General features: G+C 34.1%; 1 protein-coding gene across 3 annotated transcripts in view; it reads left to right on the plus strand.

The window, feature by feature from the left end:
- NRK (Nik related kinase) overlaps window positions 1-18,919 on the plus strand; it is a 165,699-nt gene that overhangs the window by 112,392 nt on the left and 34,388 nt on the right. For all 3 annotated transcript variants that reach the window (XM_016166764.2, XM_016166765.2, XM_016166766.2), the window contains 8 exons: window positions 233-343; window positions 1,790-1,880; window positions 4,476-4,606; window positions 6,280-6,334; window positions 10,379-10,457; window positions 11,530-11,705; window positions 13,616-13,679; window positions 14,091-15,261. In XM_016166764.2, the coding sequence (XP_016022250.2) occupies window positions 233-343; window positions 1,790-1,880; window positions 4,476-4,606; window positions 6,280-6,334; window positions 10,379-10,457; window positions 11,530-11,705; window positions 13,616-13,679; window positions 14,091-15,261 (1,878 nt within the window). The remainder of the gene's footprint in view (window positions 1-232; window positions 344-1,789; window positions 1,881-4,475; window positions 4,607-6,279; window positions 6,335-10,378; window positions 10,458-11,529; window positions 11,706-13,615; window positions 13,680-14,090; window positions 15,262-18,919) is intronic.

The following is an 18,919-nucleotide window of genomic DNA, read 5'->3' on the forward strand; positions in this document are numbered from 1 at the left end:
AGTATCCCTGGTATGGTACCTGTCTTCCCTCCATCCACAGATATTTGGATTTTTCCCAACTCTTTGTAATTCTACTAGATTTTGGAGTCTTCTACCAGACAATTGAGCCAGTCTTTGAAGTGTCTTAATCTCTAAACATTACATATAAATGCAAGCCATATGGACTAAAACTCCCCAGATATTTTCAGAAAATTACTTTCTAATTCTTGATACTTTGCTGGCTTTCCTGCAGATGGTGATGGAGTTGTGTGCAGCAGGCTCAGTCACTGATGTAGTGAGAATGACCAGAAATCAGAGTTTGAAAGAATATTGGATTGCTTACATTTGCCGAGAAATCCTTCAGGTGAGTCTTCATATAGTGATATTCTCTTCTGATCTTGAAAAAACCTGGAAGTAATATCTACCATGTACCTTTTGACTATTCATGTAGGATGGTTTAAGAATTATAAAGATAACTTCTGGATCAGAATATAAAAAAAGAAAAAAAGACCAAAAGGTTTTAGAGAAAGCAGATTTTCATGTGATGTCCTTCTAAATTGTAGCCTTTAATGGCTCTGTCAAATTTAGACTATTGTGTTCAGTGGATCATGGACATAACCACTTGGAGTATTTATTATGTGATTATGATTTTAAAGTTTTTTAAAAGGCATAACACTGTCTATAGAGATTAAGATGAAGGTAAGGCAGAAAACTGTTTTATAGAATGGCCCCAAACCATCTGCAACCATTTTGAAGACAGATGTTCTCTTTTAATCATGCCCCACTTTGAAAACGTTATTTTGAACACCAAATTGGATGAGAGTGACAACCTTCTTAATCTGCCAAACTCAAATTTTTCCTCATGGCTTTGGTGTTTGTGATCACTCAAGAAGGATATTTACAAAAGTAAAAAGCACCAGTGATACAAAGTTAAAATGTCCTTCTTCCCCTCTTAACTGGATTAACTTGTAATGTTGTAAATTGTTAAGAGTGGAAACTCTGGACTGAGTTTAAATTCTGGTTCATCATGTATTAGCTGTGAGTCCTTGAGTCAGTTACTTAATTTCTACATATCTCAACTTTCTCATCTGTAATACTGGGCGATATTAGCACCTTCTTCAACAGGTTGCTGTATTTAATAATTTATTCCATGTAGAGCACTTAGCACGGTGCTTGGAAAAAAAATAACTCAATAATTATTAGCTGTTTTTACTGTTACTTCTATTACTAATCCCCAGTTAGTATCTGGAGCAATCTCACTGAAGCCAGGTCATAGGTTACCCAGGTCATGAGAGCCAGTTTGGTAAGCCAGTACAAATTGTAAATGCTTTAAAATGAATTGCCATATTCTCTGAAATTCTCAGCCTACACGTTTGACTAGAAATTTTTTTGGACTCATTAATTGGTTGGGTAAGGAATAGAGCAAAACAATAGCTGAGCTATGATATTTAAGATGACCAGGTCTTTACTATTATGGTTAGTTGGAAATACAGAGGCTAGAAAGAAAGGTAAATGGCCCAACATATACACGAATACTACTTTTTGGTGTTCTTTTTCTTTCATGAGTGTCCTGATTTATTTGCCTTCCCTTATAGCCAAAAGCAGTATTTCTGGGAACTGGTTGTAGTAATTCCAACCTAAAGAAAGAATTTTGTCTGAAAAATGCGAACCTTGGCCATTTTTATTACCAAAATTTTTTTTTCCAAAAATACTAAGAACAGTACCAGAAAAAAAAGTGAAAATATATATACTGATGTGGCTTTAAAAATATATATATATATATATATGTATATATTTATATTTTATGCAGGGCTTAGCTCATCTTCATGCACACCGTGTAATTCACCGGGACATCAAAGGTCAAAATGTGCTATTGACTCATAATGCTGAAGTAAAACTAGGTAAGTTTATGGTTGCAATACCTAAGTGAAGCCCAAATATCTTAATGGAGAAAAATCCTTTAAGATAATTGTTTCCTATCATGTTGCTAACAATTTTACTTTACTTATTTAAGCTGTGTCTTCCCTGACTGCAAAACCGGTCAAAACTAATAATAATAATAATAATAATAATAATAATAATAAAAGCAATTATTTGGGAAAAGTGGTAAGGTAAGACAAAGATGTACTTAACTGCTTCTCTGAAATCATGTAAATTAAAACAACTTTTAAATTATAATGGGAAGTTTACATTTTGGTCATTGCTTTATCCTCTATTAGACTTAGCTATTTATTTAATCAGTTGAGTTGAGTATTTACCATGTGCAAATTTCTGTGCCATGGACCATGATCAAACAAAAAGATAGTTCTTTACATCACAGAGCCATACTTTCTAAGGAGTATTGGAGAACTTTTAAATTACTTAAACACAAATTGCTTATTTAGAATTTCCCTCAAATATTTAAAGAACTGGTATCAATTAGAAATGATGCTCCACTAATATCCAAATAAAATTCAGAATTAGAAATTGAAAGACCAGAAAGTCCCTAGCTTTCTACTCCAGGGCTCATAATGGCATAATTTATTTGAAAATAACCATACACATTGCTTCACAGGCACATAGGGAACAATATAGTGCATCCTTTAAAGTTTAAAATAAATATTGTTGGTTTTTTTTTAATAATACCATATGACAGATAACCCCATTGATATAGAACATAAATCACTGGTATCAAATTCTGTATTGTTTTTTATCATATTAATTCTTGCCTACCATGTCTCCAGCATAACCTTAAGATAGTTCTCATTTTCCTGCTAAACAAATACAATCACAGTAGAGATTTTGGTCCTTCATTGAGAATGCTTTTCACTGAATATTTTGTAGAAGAAACATTAGGTAATTGTTCTTGAAATAAGTGAAAAGTAATTTCAAGAAATTGTGTCTCTTGTATCTTAAAGCTAAAAAGCTAGAAACAATTTTAACACACTGTGTTAAAATACATGAGGGGGAATTGAATCTCACATTCAAATGTGCAGGTTAGATAGTCTGTCACAAGTCTACACACTATGTTTGTATGTGGTAGAATTCCCATATGTTTGAGCCAAATTGCTGACCAGCCCTACTATTTGCAACACAGAGGAGAAATTGTAAGTGAAAAGCCACTGAAAAACCTGTTTCAAAGTCCATGGACTAAAGTTCATTTACTTTATTCTGTAGGAGAGACCTTTTAACATTGGATTAGAATTTGATCAAGCTTCTTTACACATAGCTCTTGTACATGTGATTTTAGATTTCTCTGATTCCGGAATATTTTTAAGCAGAAGGCAACTTTAATGACAGCTAAAGGAAGTGACAGAAAGGAAAGGAACTGGGACATAATTGTATTGCAATTAACAATTGATCAATGTTCCTCATATTCTAGTCCCTAAGTCATTAAAGAAAAGGTTAAATTATGCTACTGTCGAGATCTCATATTTACTTTTAATTTCAGCCTTCCTTCTTTTTCCTTTCTCTTCTTTGAATCACTCTTTCTTCTAGTCTTTTCTCCTTTCATTTTCTTTCCTGAATGTCATATATCAACTTATGGTCTTCATTGGTTCTTCTTGGTCCTTAAAGTTGGCCCTCAGGCATAGTGAGAATGGTGAGTTCTGATTCAATCTATACTCTAGAAATAATCTAGATAATGAGCTTTCGCAACTCCCAATGTTGACTTTCACATATTATGGACTTTTTGTTGTTCTTCTTAAATCCTTCCTTAAAGACTGCCTTAAACGCTTAACATTTTTTTTTCTTTTCTTCTCTTAAATTCTTCAAACTACTTTTCAATATTGTTCTCCATCCTCTTGATTCCTGGAAACCATTCTAAATTAGAAAATCTACTTCATTTTTTTTATCCCTGTCTTATTTTTTCTAGACTAAATAACCCCAGTCTTCTTTAGCCTTTTCTGTCTGTTTCTGAGGATAACATACTAAATCTTTTCATATAATGTATCCCACAGATGAATAAAAGACTGAATTTTTATAGTCTAAACTGAGATATGAATACCATGGTAAATATTTGCATCTGATTCAGAAGATCTGTAGAAGAACTTAAACTAAATTCTAACAGAAAACTTATTTTTCTTTATCAGTGTGATAGAATTTCTAAGGACATGAGTGAGGCTTCCTAATAAACTACTATTGAGTTTTAGATTTCTTAGATGTTGCTTTCAGTGCTGGTCTTCCTTCAGCTTGCTGGCAAGTCCAAATACTACATGTGTTATCACTTCAGAGGTTCAGGGTATACTGATAGAACTAGATCTTTAATATTCATGGTAAATATTCAGCCAAACCTACATAGATTTGTAATAGCACTGCTGAGTCTCTTTCCAACATAAACGGCAGGAAAAATTCTATTTCCCTGTTTTCTTGGAATAGACTTCATGGTAAAGTTTGTTGCACTGGAATAAAAATCTGTTATCCAGTGTGGCTTTTGTATTGTCTTTCCAAGTTTAAGCAATAACTTATTGAGATTTTTATTACTTATTAGTTATGTATACATATGCTGAATTTTGCAGTGGATTTTGGAGTGAGTGCCCAGGTGAGCAGAACTAATGGGAGGAGAAACAGCTTCATTGGAACACCATATTGGATGGCACCTGAGGTGATTGACTGTGATGAAGACCCAAGACGCTCCTATGATTACAGAGTAAGTGTAAGGATTTAGGCAGTAGGAATTAAAATTTGAAAAGGACTTTAGACTAGTGTTCATTTTTAAATGATAAAAAGATAAAAAGCAGGTAGCTCCTCCTTTCACATTAAACTTTAATGAAAAATATTGGCCACTATTCCTCCAATGTATGGGTTGATTATATGCATAAAAATAATATTTTCTAATAATGTAGACAAAGTAGACCATTGGGAGTTATCCATATTTGAGGAAGAATGTCTAGTTCATGTTGCTTGCAACTTCTTGGTAAAATATTATAATACATGGCTTTATATGGAAATTTAACTTTCAGGGGCAAAGGACTTTGTAAACTTAAAATTAAAAAATGTAAAATCAATGATTAATCCACACAGTAACTTAGCTCCAAAAAGAAAAGAAATAATAATTTGATTGCTCAGGGTAATGGAGAAAATCCTTGGCATGGTTTACCTCCAAACCACAGAAAATCAGTGCAATGGGCAAATTAAGTAACAATTCATGCTATTTATTAAAATTTCCACTGACACTGCAATTTGGATGATATATATCTATGTACACATTTCAAAAAGCTGACGTGGAAGGAAAACTCTCCATTTGCTATAGACTGGAAAACCGCACTCACTCTCCACATTATAAATCATCCAAACAATTCACTGTGGTTTCGTTGTGTGGAACCTAGGACTGAATACTAGAAGTTGATTAATTCAAGTTTCATCTTGTTTCCTTTTCCCTTAAATGCCCTCTGCTTGATCTGTAAGTGGATCTATTGAAAGTTTAGTATATAGTCCAGTGCTATTAGTAGCTATAGAGACTATGGAAGTATAAGTTCTTTAACTGGCTTCCTATAAAAATAATGCTTTGTAGCATGAAATTTCTTTCAGTCTCCCAAGGATTTTCACAGATATTAATAATTTATTTTTAATTTTTAGTCTCATATAACTGAAGGAAAGTGTAAACTTAGACCATTACAGCAACCCTTTGAAGCTAAGTGATCTATAAAATGGAATTCTAAGAATTCAGTTAACCTAGTTAGGAGTCCATCAGCCAAACAGTGTATCTCTAGTCCTGTGCTGTTTCCACATTCTAAAACACAAAGTACAATTAATATTAGGATAATTTCCTAGGGCTTCCTTGAATATAACTTCATAGAATATAATGATTCTGTTATTAATTTACTGTATTCAAAGAAATACTGAAAGTAGTTATATATAATATGTTTACATAAAATATATGTTATTTCATTAATATTTATACCAGTTCTATGAGGCAGAAGCCATTATCATCTCTATTTGCATAGGGTAAAATTGAGGTACAGACTGTTAAATCATTTATCTAAGATAGCATTGTTAGTAGGTCTAAGTGATGGACAGGTCTTCCTTACAGTAAGTTCCTTGTGCTATTTCAGTTAAAGCAACTATAGCAACACATCCAAATGACATTTTTTTTACACTTAAACCCATCCCATATTAACTTGTATAGTACAGTAATAGCTGGTCACAAGCTCAGCTAGCATCTTACTCTAACATCAGTCTATAATGAAGCTTCATTATGGAACACCCACAAAATGGCTCTGGCATTGACATCCCCCCAGCCAAAAATTGTTTTGAGATTCTAACTACTATAAGTTTCTGATTTTTAAGTAACTTTTCTTTGGTCATTTTTTTTCTCTGCAGAGTGATGTGTGGTCCATGGGAATCACTGCTATCGAAATGGCAGAAGGCGCTCCTCGTGAGTAAAAATATTTGATATTTGTTAAAAGTTGGGGAAACATGTCGTACAAATCTGCCATTTGTACCAGTCAGCTTGCACTGGCCACACAGGTGCCACACCATGTGCCAAATTATAAATGATGGCCTTTTCGGTGATTACCAAATGTTCTAGTCAGAATGGCCACATATGGATATAAAAGGGTTTGTGTTTTTCTCTCTCATGTATCTTATTTTAGGCTAATTATTGTTTCAGTTTAGTCTCAATAGTATTTGGTCCTGACGGTCATAACCAACCAAATCTAAAGGCATTCTAATATGTATTGATTAGTGGAATATTTAGGTTCTAGAACATTTTACAGTCACACAGGGTTATTACTTCAGACTGTGGCAGTTGAGAAAATCCTCCAGTGGTTCATTGAAATTGCGCCAGTCCTCAACAGTGTTAGAAAGTAAGCATTTTTTCCCTTTGGATTCAATCCAGTTTACCTTTGGTGCTTTTATTGCTCCTTTCAGCCACTACAGTGCCCTTAATAGCTCAGAAGCCTCCGTTTCCTCTTGTTTTCCAGTCCTCTCCATCATTTAAATCCCCCGTCAGGATACTGCTTTCTGGTAGGAAAGTATAAACGGAATGTGAACTTGGGTATAAATAATTGACAATCATCTAATATATGGCCCCATAAGCAGAACATATTTGATGTCCAAATTACCTAAATCCAAAGATGCAAATGATAAACATATCCCTTGTATTGTTGAATGAGAAGTGAGAATAATGCCTGGAGTTTGTGCTAGAGGTGAAGTAGGGGGACATAGTTGCTTTGTTTCCACCTCTCCTTGCAGAACTTATAGGTTCCCGTGTTTCTGCATGCTCTGCCTGCAGTATCCACACACAAAGCTTTATAAATTTGGACTATCTTAGTACTGTGTTGCAAGGCCAATGGGAACAATTTCAAGGAGATGATATAGTGGTAATGTAATTTTAAAGAATTGCTGATGTTCCTTGGAATATCACGGTAGGGGTTTTGATTAAATTTGGGATAGGTGTGGAGATCGGGTTGCTGCTGCTTTTCTTTTAATGTCTGAAAACTACAAAGTACCTATGTTGGGTGAGTAAATATGGAGAAAATTATATATGCCACATATATATAAAATTAAAAAGACACTGGAAAAATATATATTATTTTTCATCATCGCTTGATTATCTGTGAAAACTATGCTTATGTTAGATTAAACAACAGCTTCCTCCTTCTTATCTCTCTCTCTCTCTCTCTCTCTCTCTCTCTCTCTCTCTCTCTCTCTCTCTCTCTCATATAAGCACCAATGCATATATATTTGGTTATGATTCATGACTGCATAAAGTAGTATTTTTTTTCTATTGTTTCTGAGTGTTCTCCATTACATCTTCTTACAAAAAAAAAACTAGCTTCCTATGTTTTGCAGATTTGTACTTCTTAGTTTACTCTCATTTCATTTTTATTCTAAATTATTATATCATGACAGAAAAAAATGGGTGATGAGTAATCTCACAGGATTGTAGAGAAGCAGTTTTGCACAGAGTACACAAATGCCATACTTATTGCAGGAGACAAGTGAGGACCAGGAGATTCTTAACTCACATGAGAGGAAAAAAGGACCAGCATGCCTAGATAAGTAATTGGAATGGTGCAACTTTGTTCATGAGCAAATTCAAATAGCCATATTATTGAAAAATTTCTCTCTCACCAGCCTCCTTTATTGCCTGGAGTATTAACTTTGTATGGAAATTACTATCATCAATTAAACTCCAGAAATCTTTAAGATTGTAATTATCATCTCAAAGGGGGTAGCCTTCGAATGCGATAGTTCTGTGTTAATTGCCTTTGAGGTCCAGATAACATAATTCCCTACTTTCTTTAGCATGTCTCTCCTAAAGCAATAAAAAGAGAGGGAGAATAACTTCTCATTGAAAGGATGATGTAGGGTCTCTCAGAGGAGAGATCTGGGCCATTATTCTAAAGTCCTTAGGTTCCGGGTGGGAAGTCAAACTTAATGTGAAGACCTTCAAACAAAGGTCAGAACATTGCTAGTAGTTATTCAAATATCATAATATCTTAGGCCAATTGATGTTGAATAGATGCAATTCTTAGTTTCTCTACACTTTATAGAAACATGAATTGTTGCCTAGAAGAGAAACAGGATAAGGTTGACAGTTTATTCCAATTTTCTTTTCTTATCAAGGATCTATATCAGCCAATTTACCTTAATCTAAACCATATCTTTCCCTATTTTAGCATTCTCCTTGGTGTTGTGGAGATTATTTTAACATTGTCATCCATGCTTGTTTATAGTCCTACATCTCTTTCTTGTAGTATCCCTCCCTTACACACAGTTCAATCTTTACGTTAGTGTCTTGTGATTCAAATTTGCTGCTGTCCCATCAGGAGACCCATTCCTTCAGTATTCAGAAGATTTATTCAAATCTCAACATATTGTAGGAATAAACCACGTTATTTAAACTAATTCAAACTGTCCCCAATTTAATGTTTCCAACCCATCAAGAGATGTGTTTTTAAAGGAGGTTTTCTATTTCAAAGGATTGATTCTCTAACAGTGAAAATGTAGGCAGTGTTAGGAGATATGGTGTGAAAAGGACAATTATTGGTATTCCTAAAATAAAACCATATAGGAAACCTCACAAACTATGCTGTTTGACATAGTTTTCATATCCCCCTGTGCTCAATTCTTTTGTAGACTTCTCCTTTCCCTTAATGAAAACTAACCTAGTATTTGCCCTAACTCTTGATCCCTGAAGATGTTGTTAGTTGACCAAATCATGCTCAGATATTAATAAATAACAATTGCTTAATATTGTACTAAGTCACTTGCAATAAGTTTAAAGGACAGAATCTGATTTAACACAGTAAAGGAATGAAGACAGTCAAGTCAAATATGATCCTGATCTTTTGGGATTGGGACTCACTCTGCCCTCAGTTATAAACCTGTACTTTCTATTAATTTATACCCATGTAATTGAAAGAAGTGTGACCTTTGAACATTTGCCTCTATATCTCTCTAATGAAGCTACTCTGGAAATTTTTTTTTCTACTGCTATAAGAAACCAGTTTGGCATTGTAGTTTTTCTGGGGATGTATTTTGGGAGAGGAAGGATGAGTTTAAAGAAGTATTAATATTAAATTGTCCTCACATGAATGACACACTTGTAATGTTAGGTGAAATTTACACTGTGGCTCTCCTTTGGGAATGTTTTGCATTGCCAGTTTTTTTTTTTTAATCAAAACACAAGAGGAAATAGGTGAGTGAGACACACATTTAAATGCTTACATAAAAGCCCAGAATTCCCAAACCAATTAAATAATGAATTTATATAGCACATATTGGAATAGACTTTTCTTTGTAGGTCTGTGTGTCTGAAAAAAAGAATGAAAGTCCAATAATTTTGCACAGACTCGAAGCGCCAGATAGTTAAAATGTTTATTAAAATATTGATAGCTTATATTTATTAAGCGCTTACTCTGTGCCAGACACTTTTACATGTAGGTTGCTATTTAATACAGAAACTCTTAGAAGGAATTCTCGATATGTTTTCTGTTTTTCTGATGAAGAAAATTAAACACAAGTAGGTTAACTTGTTTGCCTAAGGTCACAAAGGCAGAGCTATTATACCTTATTTTGCTTAGTTACTAGTCTTGTTGACTTTTTCAGTCTATAATTACCTATCCCAATTTTATAGCCATAGATACCTGCAATACAAAAACAGAAGAGGACTTGTCTCCACTTTTAGTTTACTTCTACAGACATAAATAATCACATATTTCAAAAATTTTATCTAGTGTAATTTATTACTGATTTGTCACACCTGGCAATACTGAAGCTTTAGGATTTTATATGAAGGACCATTTACATGAAAGTGAACTTTTCCTGTAGCTACATTTTTTATATCTGTTTATTCCTTAATGTCTATTCAACATGATATGTAAAAGTACACTGACAATCCCATCTAGAATGAGGAGTGCACTCTGTAGTTACCCTTCTTATTCATTCTAATCTTACCTATTTTCCTTTGCAGCTCTGTGTAACCTTCAGCCCTTGGAAGCTCTCTTCGTTATTTTGCGGGAATCTGCTCCCAAAGTCAAATCCAGTGGATGGTAAAGATGAATGACTTAATCTCTCAAACACATTAACTTGACGTTTTTATGCAATGAAGACATTTTAATTCATGTAGTCAGTCCTGCTTCAATATCCTTATTGGACAGTATTTCCTAAAAAAAACTAATTCTTTAAGTGTGAGGTCTAAATGACTAGTTTTCATTAAGAGCTAGCTAGCCAACTAGAAATAAGTAATACCCTCAAGAGTATACTATGATGACATTACTGTCCTAGCTAGCATTAATTGTATAGTCAGTTGTTTCTCTAGTAATGAAATAGACCAATGGAAACACTTGTAGCATATCTCACTTTGCCTAGACAGGCAGTCGGTGATTGTGATATACAGACCAGTTGTTTGGCCCATTAAACTTAACATCCACAGACCTAGAAAAGAAGACTTTTTTTCCCAAGGTGCTACAGGATACTACTTGGGAATCCTTCTCAATGAAGATGTTTAATCTAGTACTTGATGCTTTTCTTTATTCCTAACATTTATTGCTTGCCCTAGTATAAGTGGTGATTTAGTTGCTGACATTCTTGCTTGTGATTCAATTTAACCTTTCCCACAGATTCAGGTTTTCTGTTCACATCTGTTTTCATGGGCCATTTTAGAAGATTAGTTAGTTTCAATAACACCTCCCCCATTTTTTTTCCATCATATCTACACCTCTGTAGTTCAAAGTGCATATAACCAAGTGAAGAATTTAGGCTGCAAAGTGTGACTGCTGTAGTCTGACCAATCTAATCCCATGATCTACATATATCATATTAACCACTTAATTGCCATCCTACGACTTGACTTTTTGTCATGTACATACTTCTGAACTCATTGAAGTTTTTACTATTATTTGGGTAGAAAATGTCAACAGCTCTGACCTCTTCAGAGGTTCGAATAGCATTGCATTACAATGCATATTGTCAGGCTACAAGATATTTAGAAATCGAAAAAGTGATTATAGCTAAAGGCAACTCTCTCCAAAAATATGACCTTCAGAGTGGCATATGGGTAGGAATGGGAGGATGTGGGGCAGGTCTGAGAATGCTCTTTTAACTTTGACTCATTTCTTTTAGGTCCCGCAAGTTCCACAATTTCATGGAAAAGTGCATGATAAAAAATTTCCTATTTCGTCCTACTTCTGCAAACATGCTTCATCACCCATTTGTTCAGAATATAAAAAATGAAGGACATGTTGTTGAGTCACTAAAAAAACATCTTACTGGAATCATTAAAAAGAGACAGAAAAAAGGTAAAAGTGAACTTTTGTCGAAGGTGGGAAGGAGGGTTGGGGGGCTGGGAGAATGGAGTGAAGGGTTAAAGAAGTACAAATTAGTAGTTGATCCATGATCATGGGGATGGGGAGCAAGGCAGAGGGAATGCAGTTAGCATTAATATATTGGCTAGGTGGAGGGCCAGGGGAGGGAGGGAACAAATGGGGGGATCATTTTATTAATTATATAGATGTCCAACCAATGTACTATATACCTGAAACTAATTAAAATAAATGAATTAATTAAAAAAAATAATAATCACAGCATACAAAAATGTTTAGGATAAAATAAAGACTAAATAAATACTTTTTAAAATGAACTTTTGTTTTACTGGAATGAATATTTAGATGAGAACGGAATTTATTCTTTTTTTTCAGGAAAAATAATTTAGCAATTAGATTGAAAATAAACATTCTGAAGCCCTCAATACTTAGTGTTTCCACTAATAGGCCATGTGCGCTTAATTCATTATCTCTTGACTAATTGTCTATATGTATATAAGATTACAAATGGTTGACAATTACGACTGGAAAGTGTTCATATTTACAAAGACCTCCAAAGCCTCAAGAAGAATTTCGTGATGTGCCTACTTTATTAAAAAAAAAAAAGAAAAAAGAACCTCCTAACTAAAGAAATAAAATAAATTAAAAGAGAACAAAGTATGTATCTTACTGTTCTTTTTTACTGACATTTTAGTTAACTCCAATGAGATAAACGGATTTGTAATTAAGCATTTATTGACTTTTCGTTTTGAAGCCTGTACATTATACAAAGTTTGTTTTTTGTGCTAATCTCCAACTATAAGATGTAATTAAAAGAATTAATTTACACAAATAAAAGTAAGTTTCTATATATTAATGCCAAAAATGGCAAGATAGATTTTTATCAAATCCAGAGGAAACTACTTGGGAAGTTCTGCCTTATAGGTTGTATGGCATATTCCACATTTAATTTGAGGCACCATAACAGGATTGAGAGAGTACTGGAATGGAACCTGAAAAAGATAGCAGACATTCTCAGATCAGCTACAAGATAGATTGCAGTGGAGCTTCTTTCATCTGTATAACTTTTTGTATCCTAATTTGGAGTCAGAATCATCAGTAGTTAATTTATTTAGCCATGATAGAGAATTAAATGGACAAGCATCACAAAAGCCAGCCAGTCTCAAATGGGTGCAGGAAGACCCCACATCTATTTGAGAATTTACTAGCTTCCAGAGTTGCGAATGTCCCAGATTTTTACCTAGAGGAGAAGTCACATTTATATAGAGATTACATGGAAGATGTAAATATAGTTGCCCTAAACACTTTAATATAGGGAATTCAAAGAAAACTCTTGTTTGTGTCTGTATTTCAATATAGTACAACTGAGAGGAAAGAAGCTAAACATTTTCAATGTGCTAACTTTAAACAGAATTTAGATTTTTTTTTACTTTCTCATTGAAAAAAAACCTAAAGATCCTTACTCACATTTTCAAAGATTCTCACTGAAAAGACCAAAGAAAGGTGTGGACCCAAGCCATAAAGTCCTTACATCTAGAGCATACACCTATAAGCCATGCTTACCAGCCATCTCGGGTTTTTCTTGTCCCTTTCTCCCTTTGCCTTTCTCAGTTCTTTCTCTTTAGAATTGTAGCAATCATATTGTTATTTTTTTTCCTACATCTAGAGAAATTAGTCTATGTGGAATAGCTGCACTGTGTTGTAAAAGTAAACCTAGGAACTAAGATATTGTCTATATCACCAACTGGGTGTGATTTGAAGGGTTACTTTCTTCTTGTCCTTGTAAATTTACCCAGCATCCTGGCCAATAAAGGTGAGAACTTAATAAGCTGGATTACATTAATCTCTGCTGATTGTTATACATTATTTTTTTCTTTCATAAAAAGGAATACCTCTGATCTTTGAAAGAGAAGATGCTATTAAGGAGCAGTACAGCATGAGAAGAATCAGGTATGTTAGACAAATTAAATATATAATTTGATTTTATCAATTCCTGTAAGACAGTCATTTTTATACTGTTGCATTGAACTCAGAAAAACTTAAGGCTTTCTCATATAACAACAAATCTCTATTTTCAAGAGTAATTTGAGTGGAAATGTTGAGGGAAAAGTTGCTATTACTATTAAAAGATTTTTTTTTTAATTTCTGGCAACAGAATGATCAAATAACTCATGAGACCATTAATATTGAGTATATTAGTAAAATGAAGAATATTTTAGACATTACAGGAATGACTTAAGAAAGATTACTGAAAATATCTTGTTGCAAGAAAATGTCCATCATTTAAAATAAAGGTATTTTCCCTGAATCACTTCACTCTACTGACAATTCTATATCAAATATTTGCATGTTTATTTCTAGAGGACCTTCTTGTACTCATGAGCTTCTGAAACTGCCAACCAGCAGTAGATGCAGACCACTTAGGGTCCTACATGGAGAACCCTCCCAGCCAAGGTGGTTACCAGATCGAGAAGAGCCACAGGTCCAGGCACTTCAGCATCTACAGGGAGAAGCCAGGGTGTTCATGCCACTACAGGCTCAGGGCAATGTACCTAGGTCTCTACAGGGGCAAACCCAGGTATCTCAGCAACTACAAGGGGCAGCTTGTGTGTTTATGCCACTACAGGCTCAGGTTAAGGCTAAGAAGACATCTAGGGCTTTAAAAATGCCAATTAAGGCACCTCCACAACTACGGAGGGCAGCCTGGATGCTCATGCCACTACAGGCTCAGGTTAAGGCACCTAGGCCTCTACAGCTACAGGCCAAGGTACCCAAAGAGCAGCAGGCTCAGGCCCAGTCCCTGGCCTCAGAAGAGCCGCAGGATCTGGACCAGGTACCAGAGGAATTTCAGGGGCAAGATCAGGTACCTGAACAACAACAAAGGCAAGGCCAGGCCCCTGAACAACAGCAGTGGCAGAACCAGGTACCTGAAGAGCAGCTGGAACAGAACCAGATACCTGAACAGCCAGACATACAGGAAGAGGCTGCTGAGCCCACACAGGCAGAGATTGAGGCAGAGGAACCTGAGCCATTACAAGTACATGCGCAGGTATTCCTGCCTCTACTGTCACAGAATCACCATGTGCTGTTGCCACTACACTTGGATACTCAGGTACTCATATCAGTAGAGGAACAAACCAAAGAGTCACCTCAGGCACAGGCCTGGGCACTAGAGCCTCCACAAGCAGTTGACTCAGTTCAAGCACTGATAGAGGGACTATCAAGAGATTTGCTTCGAGCGCCAAATTCTCATAACTCAAAGCCACTTGGTCCATTACAAACCCTGATGGAAAACCTGTCATCAAACATGTTTTACTCTCAACCAGAACAGGCTCGGAAGAAAAAATCAAAGGTTTGTAGTCTAAGGCAGGCATTAGCAAAAAGGCTATCACCAAAGCGGTTCCGGGTAAAGTTATCACGGAGAACTGAAGAGTTTGAGCTTTCAGATTTAGAAGCCTGCAGGCGAAGGCGCCAGCGCAGATGGGAGGATATCTTTAATCAACATGAGGAAGAACTGAGACAAGTTGCAAATGTAAGTTTCTGACATTTTTACTGAGCCAAACATACAGAGAAAATATGGTAGTTCATATTTATGTTTTCCCTCTGTAAAACCCAAATGAAATATTTAGATTAAATAATTTGTGCTTCAAATAAATTATCCTGAAATTCCCAAATAATTGTGACTAAGTTTGAGAAAGAAAAAAATGATCCAGATAATTTCTTAATATCTCTCTGGAGATATAGCTTTAATTATAAGTTGTTGCTTTTTTTTTTACCTCTTATTCCCTTAACAAACAAAGGGACACCATAGGCATATTTAAAATTACTATTTGGACCTTTAAAAATTACTTTAAACATCTAAAATATCCAATATAACATACCGAAAATAAACAAAAAACGAATTTGGTTTCATTCCTCTAACCTCTAAGTCAATATATTTGCTCTTTCTTCCCATGAAATGCTGAACTGCATAACTTAAGTGAAATGCACTAATATTTACACTTTGAAGTGTTTAAATCAAGGTTAAAATGAGCAGGAAAATCAGTTTCCAAAATATTTTGTATATAGTTACCATATGTATGACTTGTCTCACTAATTTTCCAACCATTTTACATAATTATCCAGTGAGGTGGCTGCACAGAACATGAAACAATTTACAAATATGTCTCTGCATTCTCTCAAAATGTAGGATGAAATATGTTAATTTCTTTATCTTATTTTGGAATAGTCAATAAAACTTTATTCTTTCGCAATTCTCCAATATAAGTGGATGTAATGTGGCTGGAGTCGATGAATTCAATCTGGCAAATCTAATCTAATGATGAAGGGTTTGAGGGCTTCATAAGCAAATCAATGAGGTCAATAAGATTAGGAGACTAGTTGTTTTCTAATGCTTCATAACAGCCATTTACATAAAAGGAATAATTGTGAGAATCTTATATTAAACCCTGATATCAATATCCACTTATCTAATAATAATGAATGTAGTAATTATAAGTGAACCTTGTCTGAATGTCTGGATAAGGGAGTCTTTTGGTTTGCGTCCATTAATCCAATTGAACAAATGCTATTTCCCTGACATATATAACATGAAAAAAAGTAAAAGCAGCAAAAGAAGAAAGGCCCAAAAGGGGGAAATGATTGTCTACTCCCCCAAAAAGTGGGAGATGGTGAGGGAAAGAAACCAGATAGAGAAGGAAGGGTATGAGTCCAGAATGATGATATTTACCTGAAATTAGAGAGTCTAAAATGCTAATGACAATAGGTCAAACTTCTTGAGACCTTGCTACTTCTTTGATAATGAGAGAAAACATTTGACACTGAATCAAGATAATGCCACTACTAATGACTCTAGTAATACATGCAAAATGCTTCTATATAAGCATGCTGATAGGTCTGTTGAGTAGATTACATTGTTAAAGTATGGAAGTGACATCTATATAAGTGCATTAAGGAAAACCCAGAAATGAAAAGAAACACTTCTGGCAATAAATATTGATTTGTGTCATCATAATGAACCAACCAGACTTGAAAACCAATTACTACTTCATATTCATTAAATCGTGTTCATGAGGAAATGAAATGAATTAATGAACACTATGCATTGTTATCATACATGCTGATGGATTTAGGGGAGGCTACTTGTCCTTCCTGAAAATCAGTTTCCTTATCTCTAATATGGAGATACGACGACCATTCTAAAGAATTTCTTGTGAATTAAATAAGATAATTTCTCAGAAAAAGCATAATTTCATTCTATAGTGTTCATAATGGTAGTGCCATTGACATTACTAGGTCTGATAATGCAAAATGTCTTCTTTCCTTCTCTTTATCTTCACAAGGGAACTCAGAAAGAAGGTATGCTTGCAAAAGTCTGAGAAGGGATTAGTTTTTTATTATTAATGAAATGGTTCAAAAATAGTTGTTTTTTTAAAAAAAATATGGTAGAAACAGTGGACCCCTAAGAAAACTTAAATAATTATTTTTATCTTGAAGTCATATCTTCATAATTGTGCGTGCCTTACTTTGGGTGTGGGGAATATGAAAATAACTGCTACTGTTGCTGAAAAGGTCATCGAAAATCTCTAATTGAAATAGGAAACTAGAAAACTCTTCTTAGTTCATCCTCTGTCAATTCCAAGGTTAGGCATTATTAAAATATATGATACCACAATTAAAACCCTATAAAATGCATATAAGGTCAAGAAAAAAATTCTGGACTGAAAGAAGTAGTACTGTGTTTACCACAGTAAATGACAAAATTAGTCATTTAGAATATTGTTGGTTAGATGTGGATAACTTAAGCAAGATCATATTATATAGGAAACTACTCCAGAAATTATTCACATGAAAGCACTGGCTAGAAGTGATATATAGTCCATTAGAATTAAATCTATTGTCAAAATGTGTGACATGCATAAATAATTAAGGTACCTATTTTCTATTACTTATTTTTGTAAGATAAGTAGGTAGCCCTGACCAATAATCCATATTAATTCCATATTAATTTCAGAAATTATTAATTATAAATGATAATTACATAATTATAAGTTACATATAATAGTGTTATGAATAGGAAAAAAAAGAAAGTACTAATGACTTTTCTCATGGACTCTAGTAACAACTGGATCTAATGGGATTTGCATTTGTGAAAAAGATTTATACATCCCTTCAAAACTCATAGTATTAGTAGTACATGCATACTTATTATCATTTACTGTTTTAAATATGCATGTTTCTTTAAGAAAATGTAAAGGAAAAGTAAATTATTGATACTGTAGTCAAAGTCATAAGTCGTTTGAAATACCTGAAAAGTTATTAGAGTTTAGAGACGCATATGAGTGCTTCAACTCACCAGAAAGAAGCAAAGAAAACATTATCTTTACTCTCTTTGAGTAGAAGAAATAATATCAATCAGTTTAAATAGGAAAACAGAAACTTTGTAAAATCCCAGGGCTCAATTAGGGAGAAATATTTGTACCACTGTATTACAGATCTTCAACTGCACAAGCGTACCAAACCTTGTAATTATAACTTCATACTAAATGTAACAGTTTGAGGCTATGAGTTAAGCTCTAGACCAGAGATTCTTAACCTGGGTCTAAGAAATGAGCTGCAAGTGGTCAATGATTCCCCTGAAAATATATGTGGACATGTGTGTCTGTATACAGTTTTATATGGAAAATCTGGAACATTTCTCAGATTCTGAAAGAGATCCAGAACCAAAACCTATTAAAAACTACTAGAATACCCAAAGAAGCTATGTAAAACTAGGTATGCAGAGGAGAGCTGTTTGATTCTACTTTCTATTTTATGATTGTTAACATTTACATATTAGTGTAAATAATACATAATACATATTACATATTACATAAAATATTACATATTACAATACATATTAGTGTAAAAATAATGTAAAGACACACTTGAACCTGAGATAGAAAAGTACTTAAAAGCAAGAATAATGGGAAAATAATCTAAAGATTTCAAGAGGATATCATTGAAAATAGGGTAGTAAAGAAAATGATCTATAATATGCAAAAGGGACAGAAATTAAAAGCTGTAATAAAGATTCATCAACTCTGAGAATAACACATAAAGAGAACAAGAGGTCGAGAACCAAGAACCAAATTAACAAAGTGTAAAGATGATTAAAAAAAAATAAGGTCTTTAATTTCCACTATAGCAAA

This window comes from Rousettus aegyptiacus, unplaced genomic scaffold (genome assembly GCF_014176215.1).
Source record: "Rousettus aegyptiacus isolate mRouAeg1 unplaced genomic scaffold, mRouAeg1.p scaffold_m13_p_9, whole genome shotgun sequence".
NCBI lineage: Eukaryota > Metazoa > Chordata > Mammalia > Chiroptera > Pteropodidae > Rousettus > Rousettus aegyptiacus.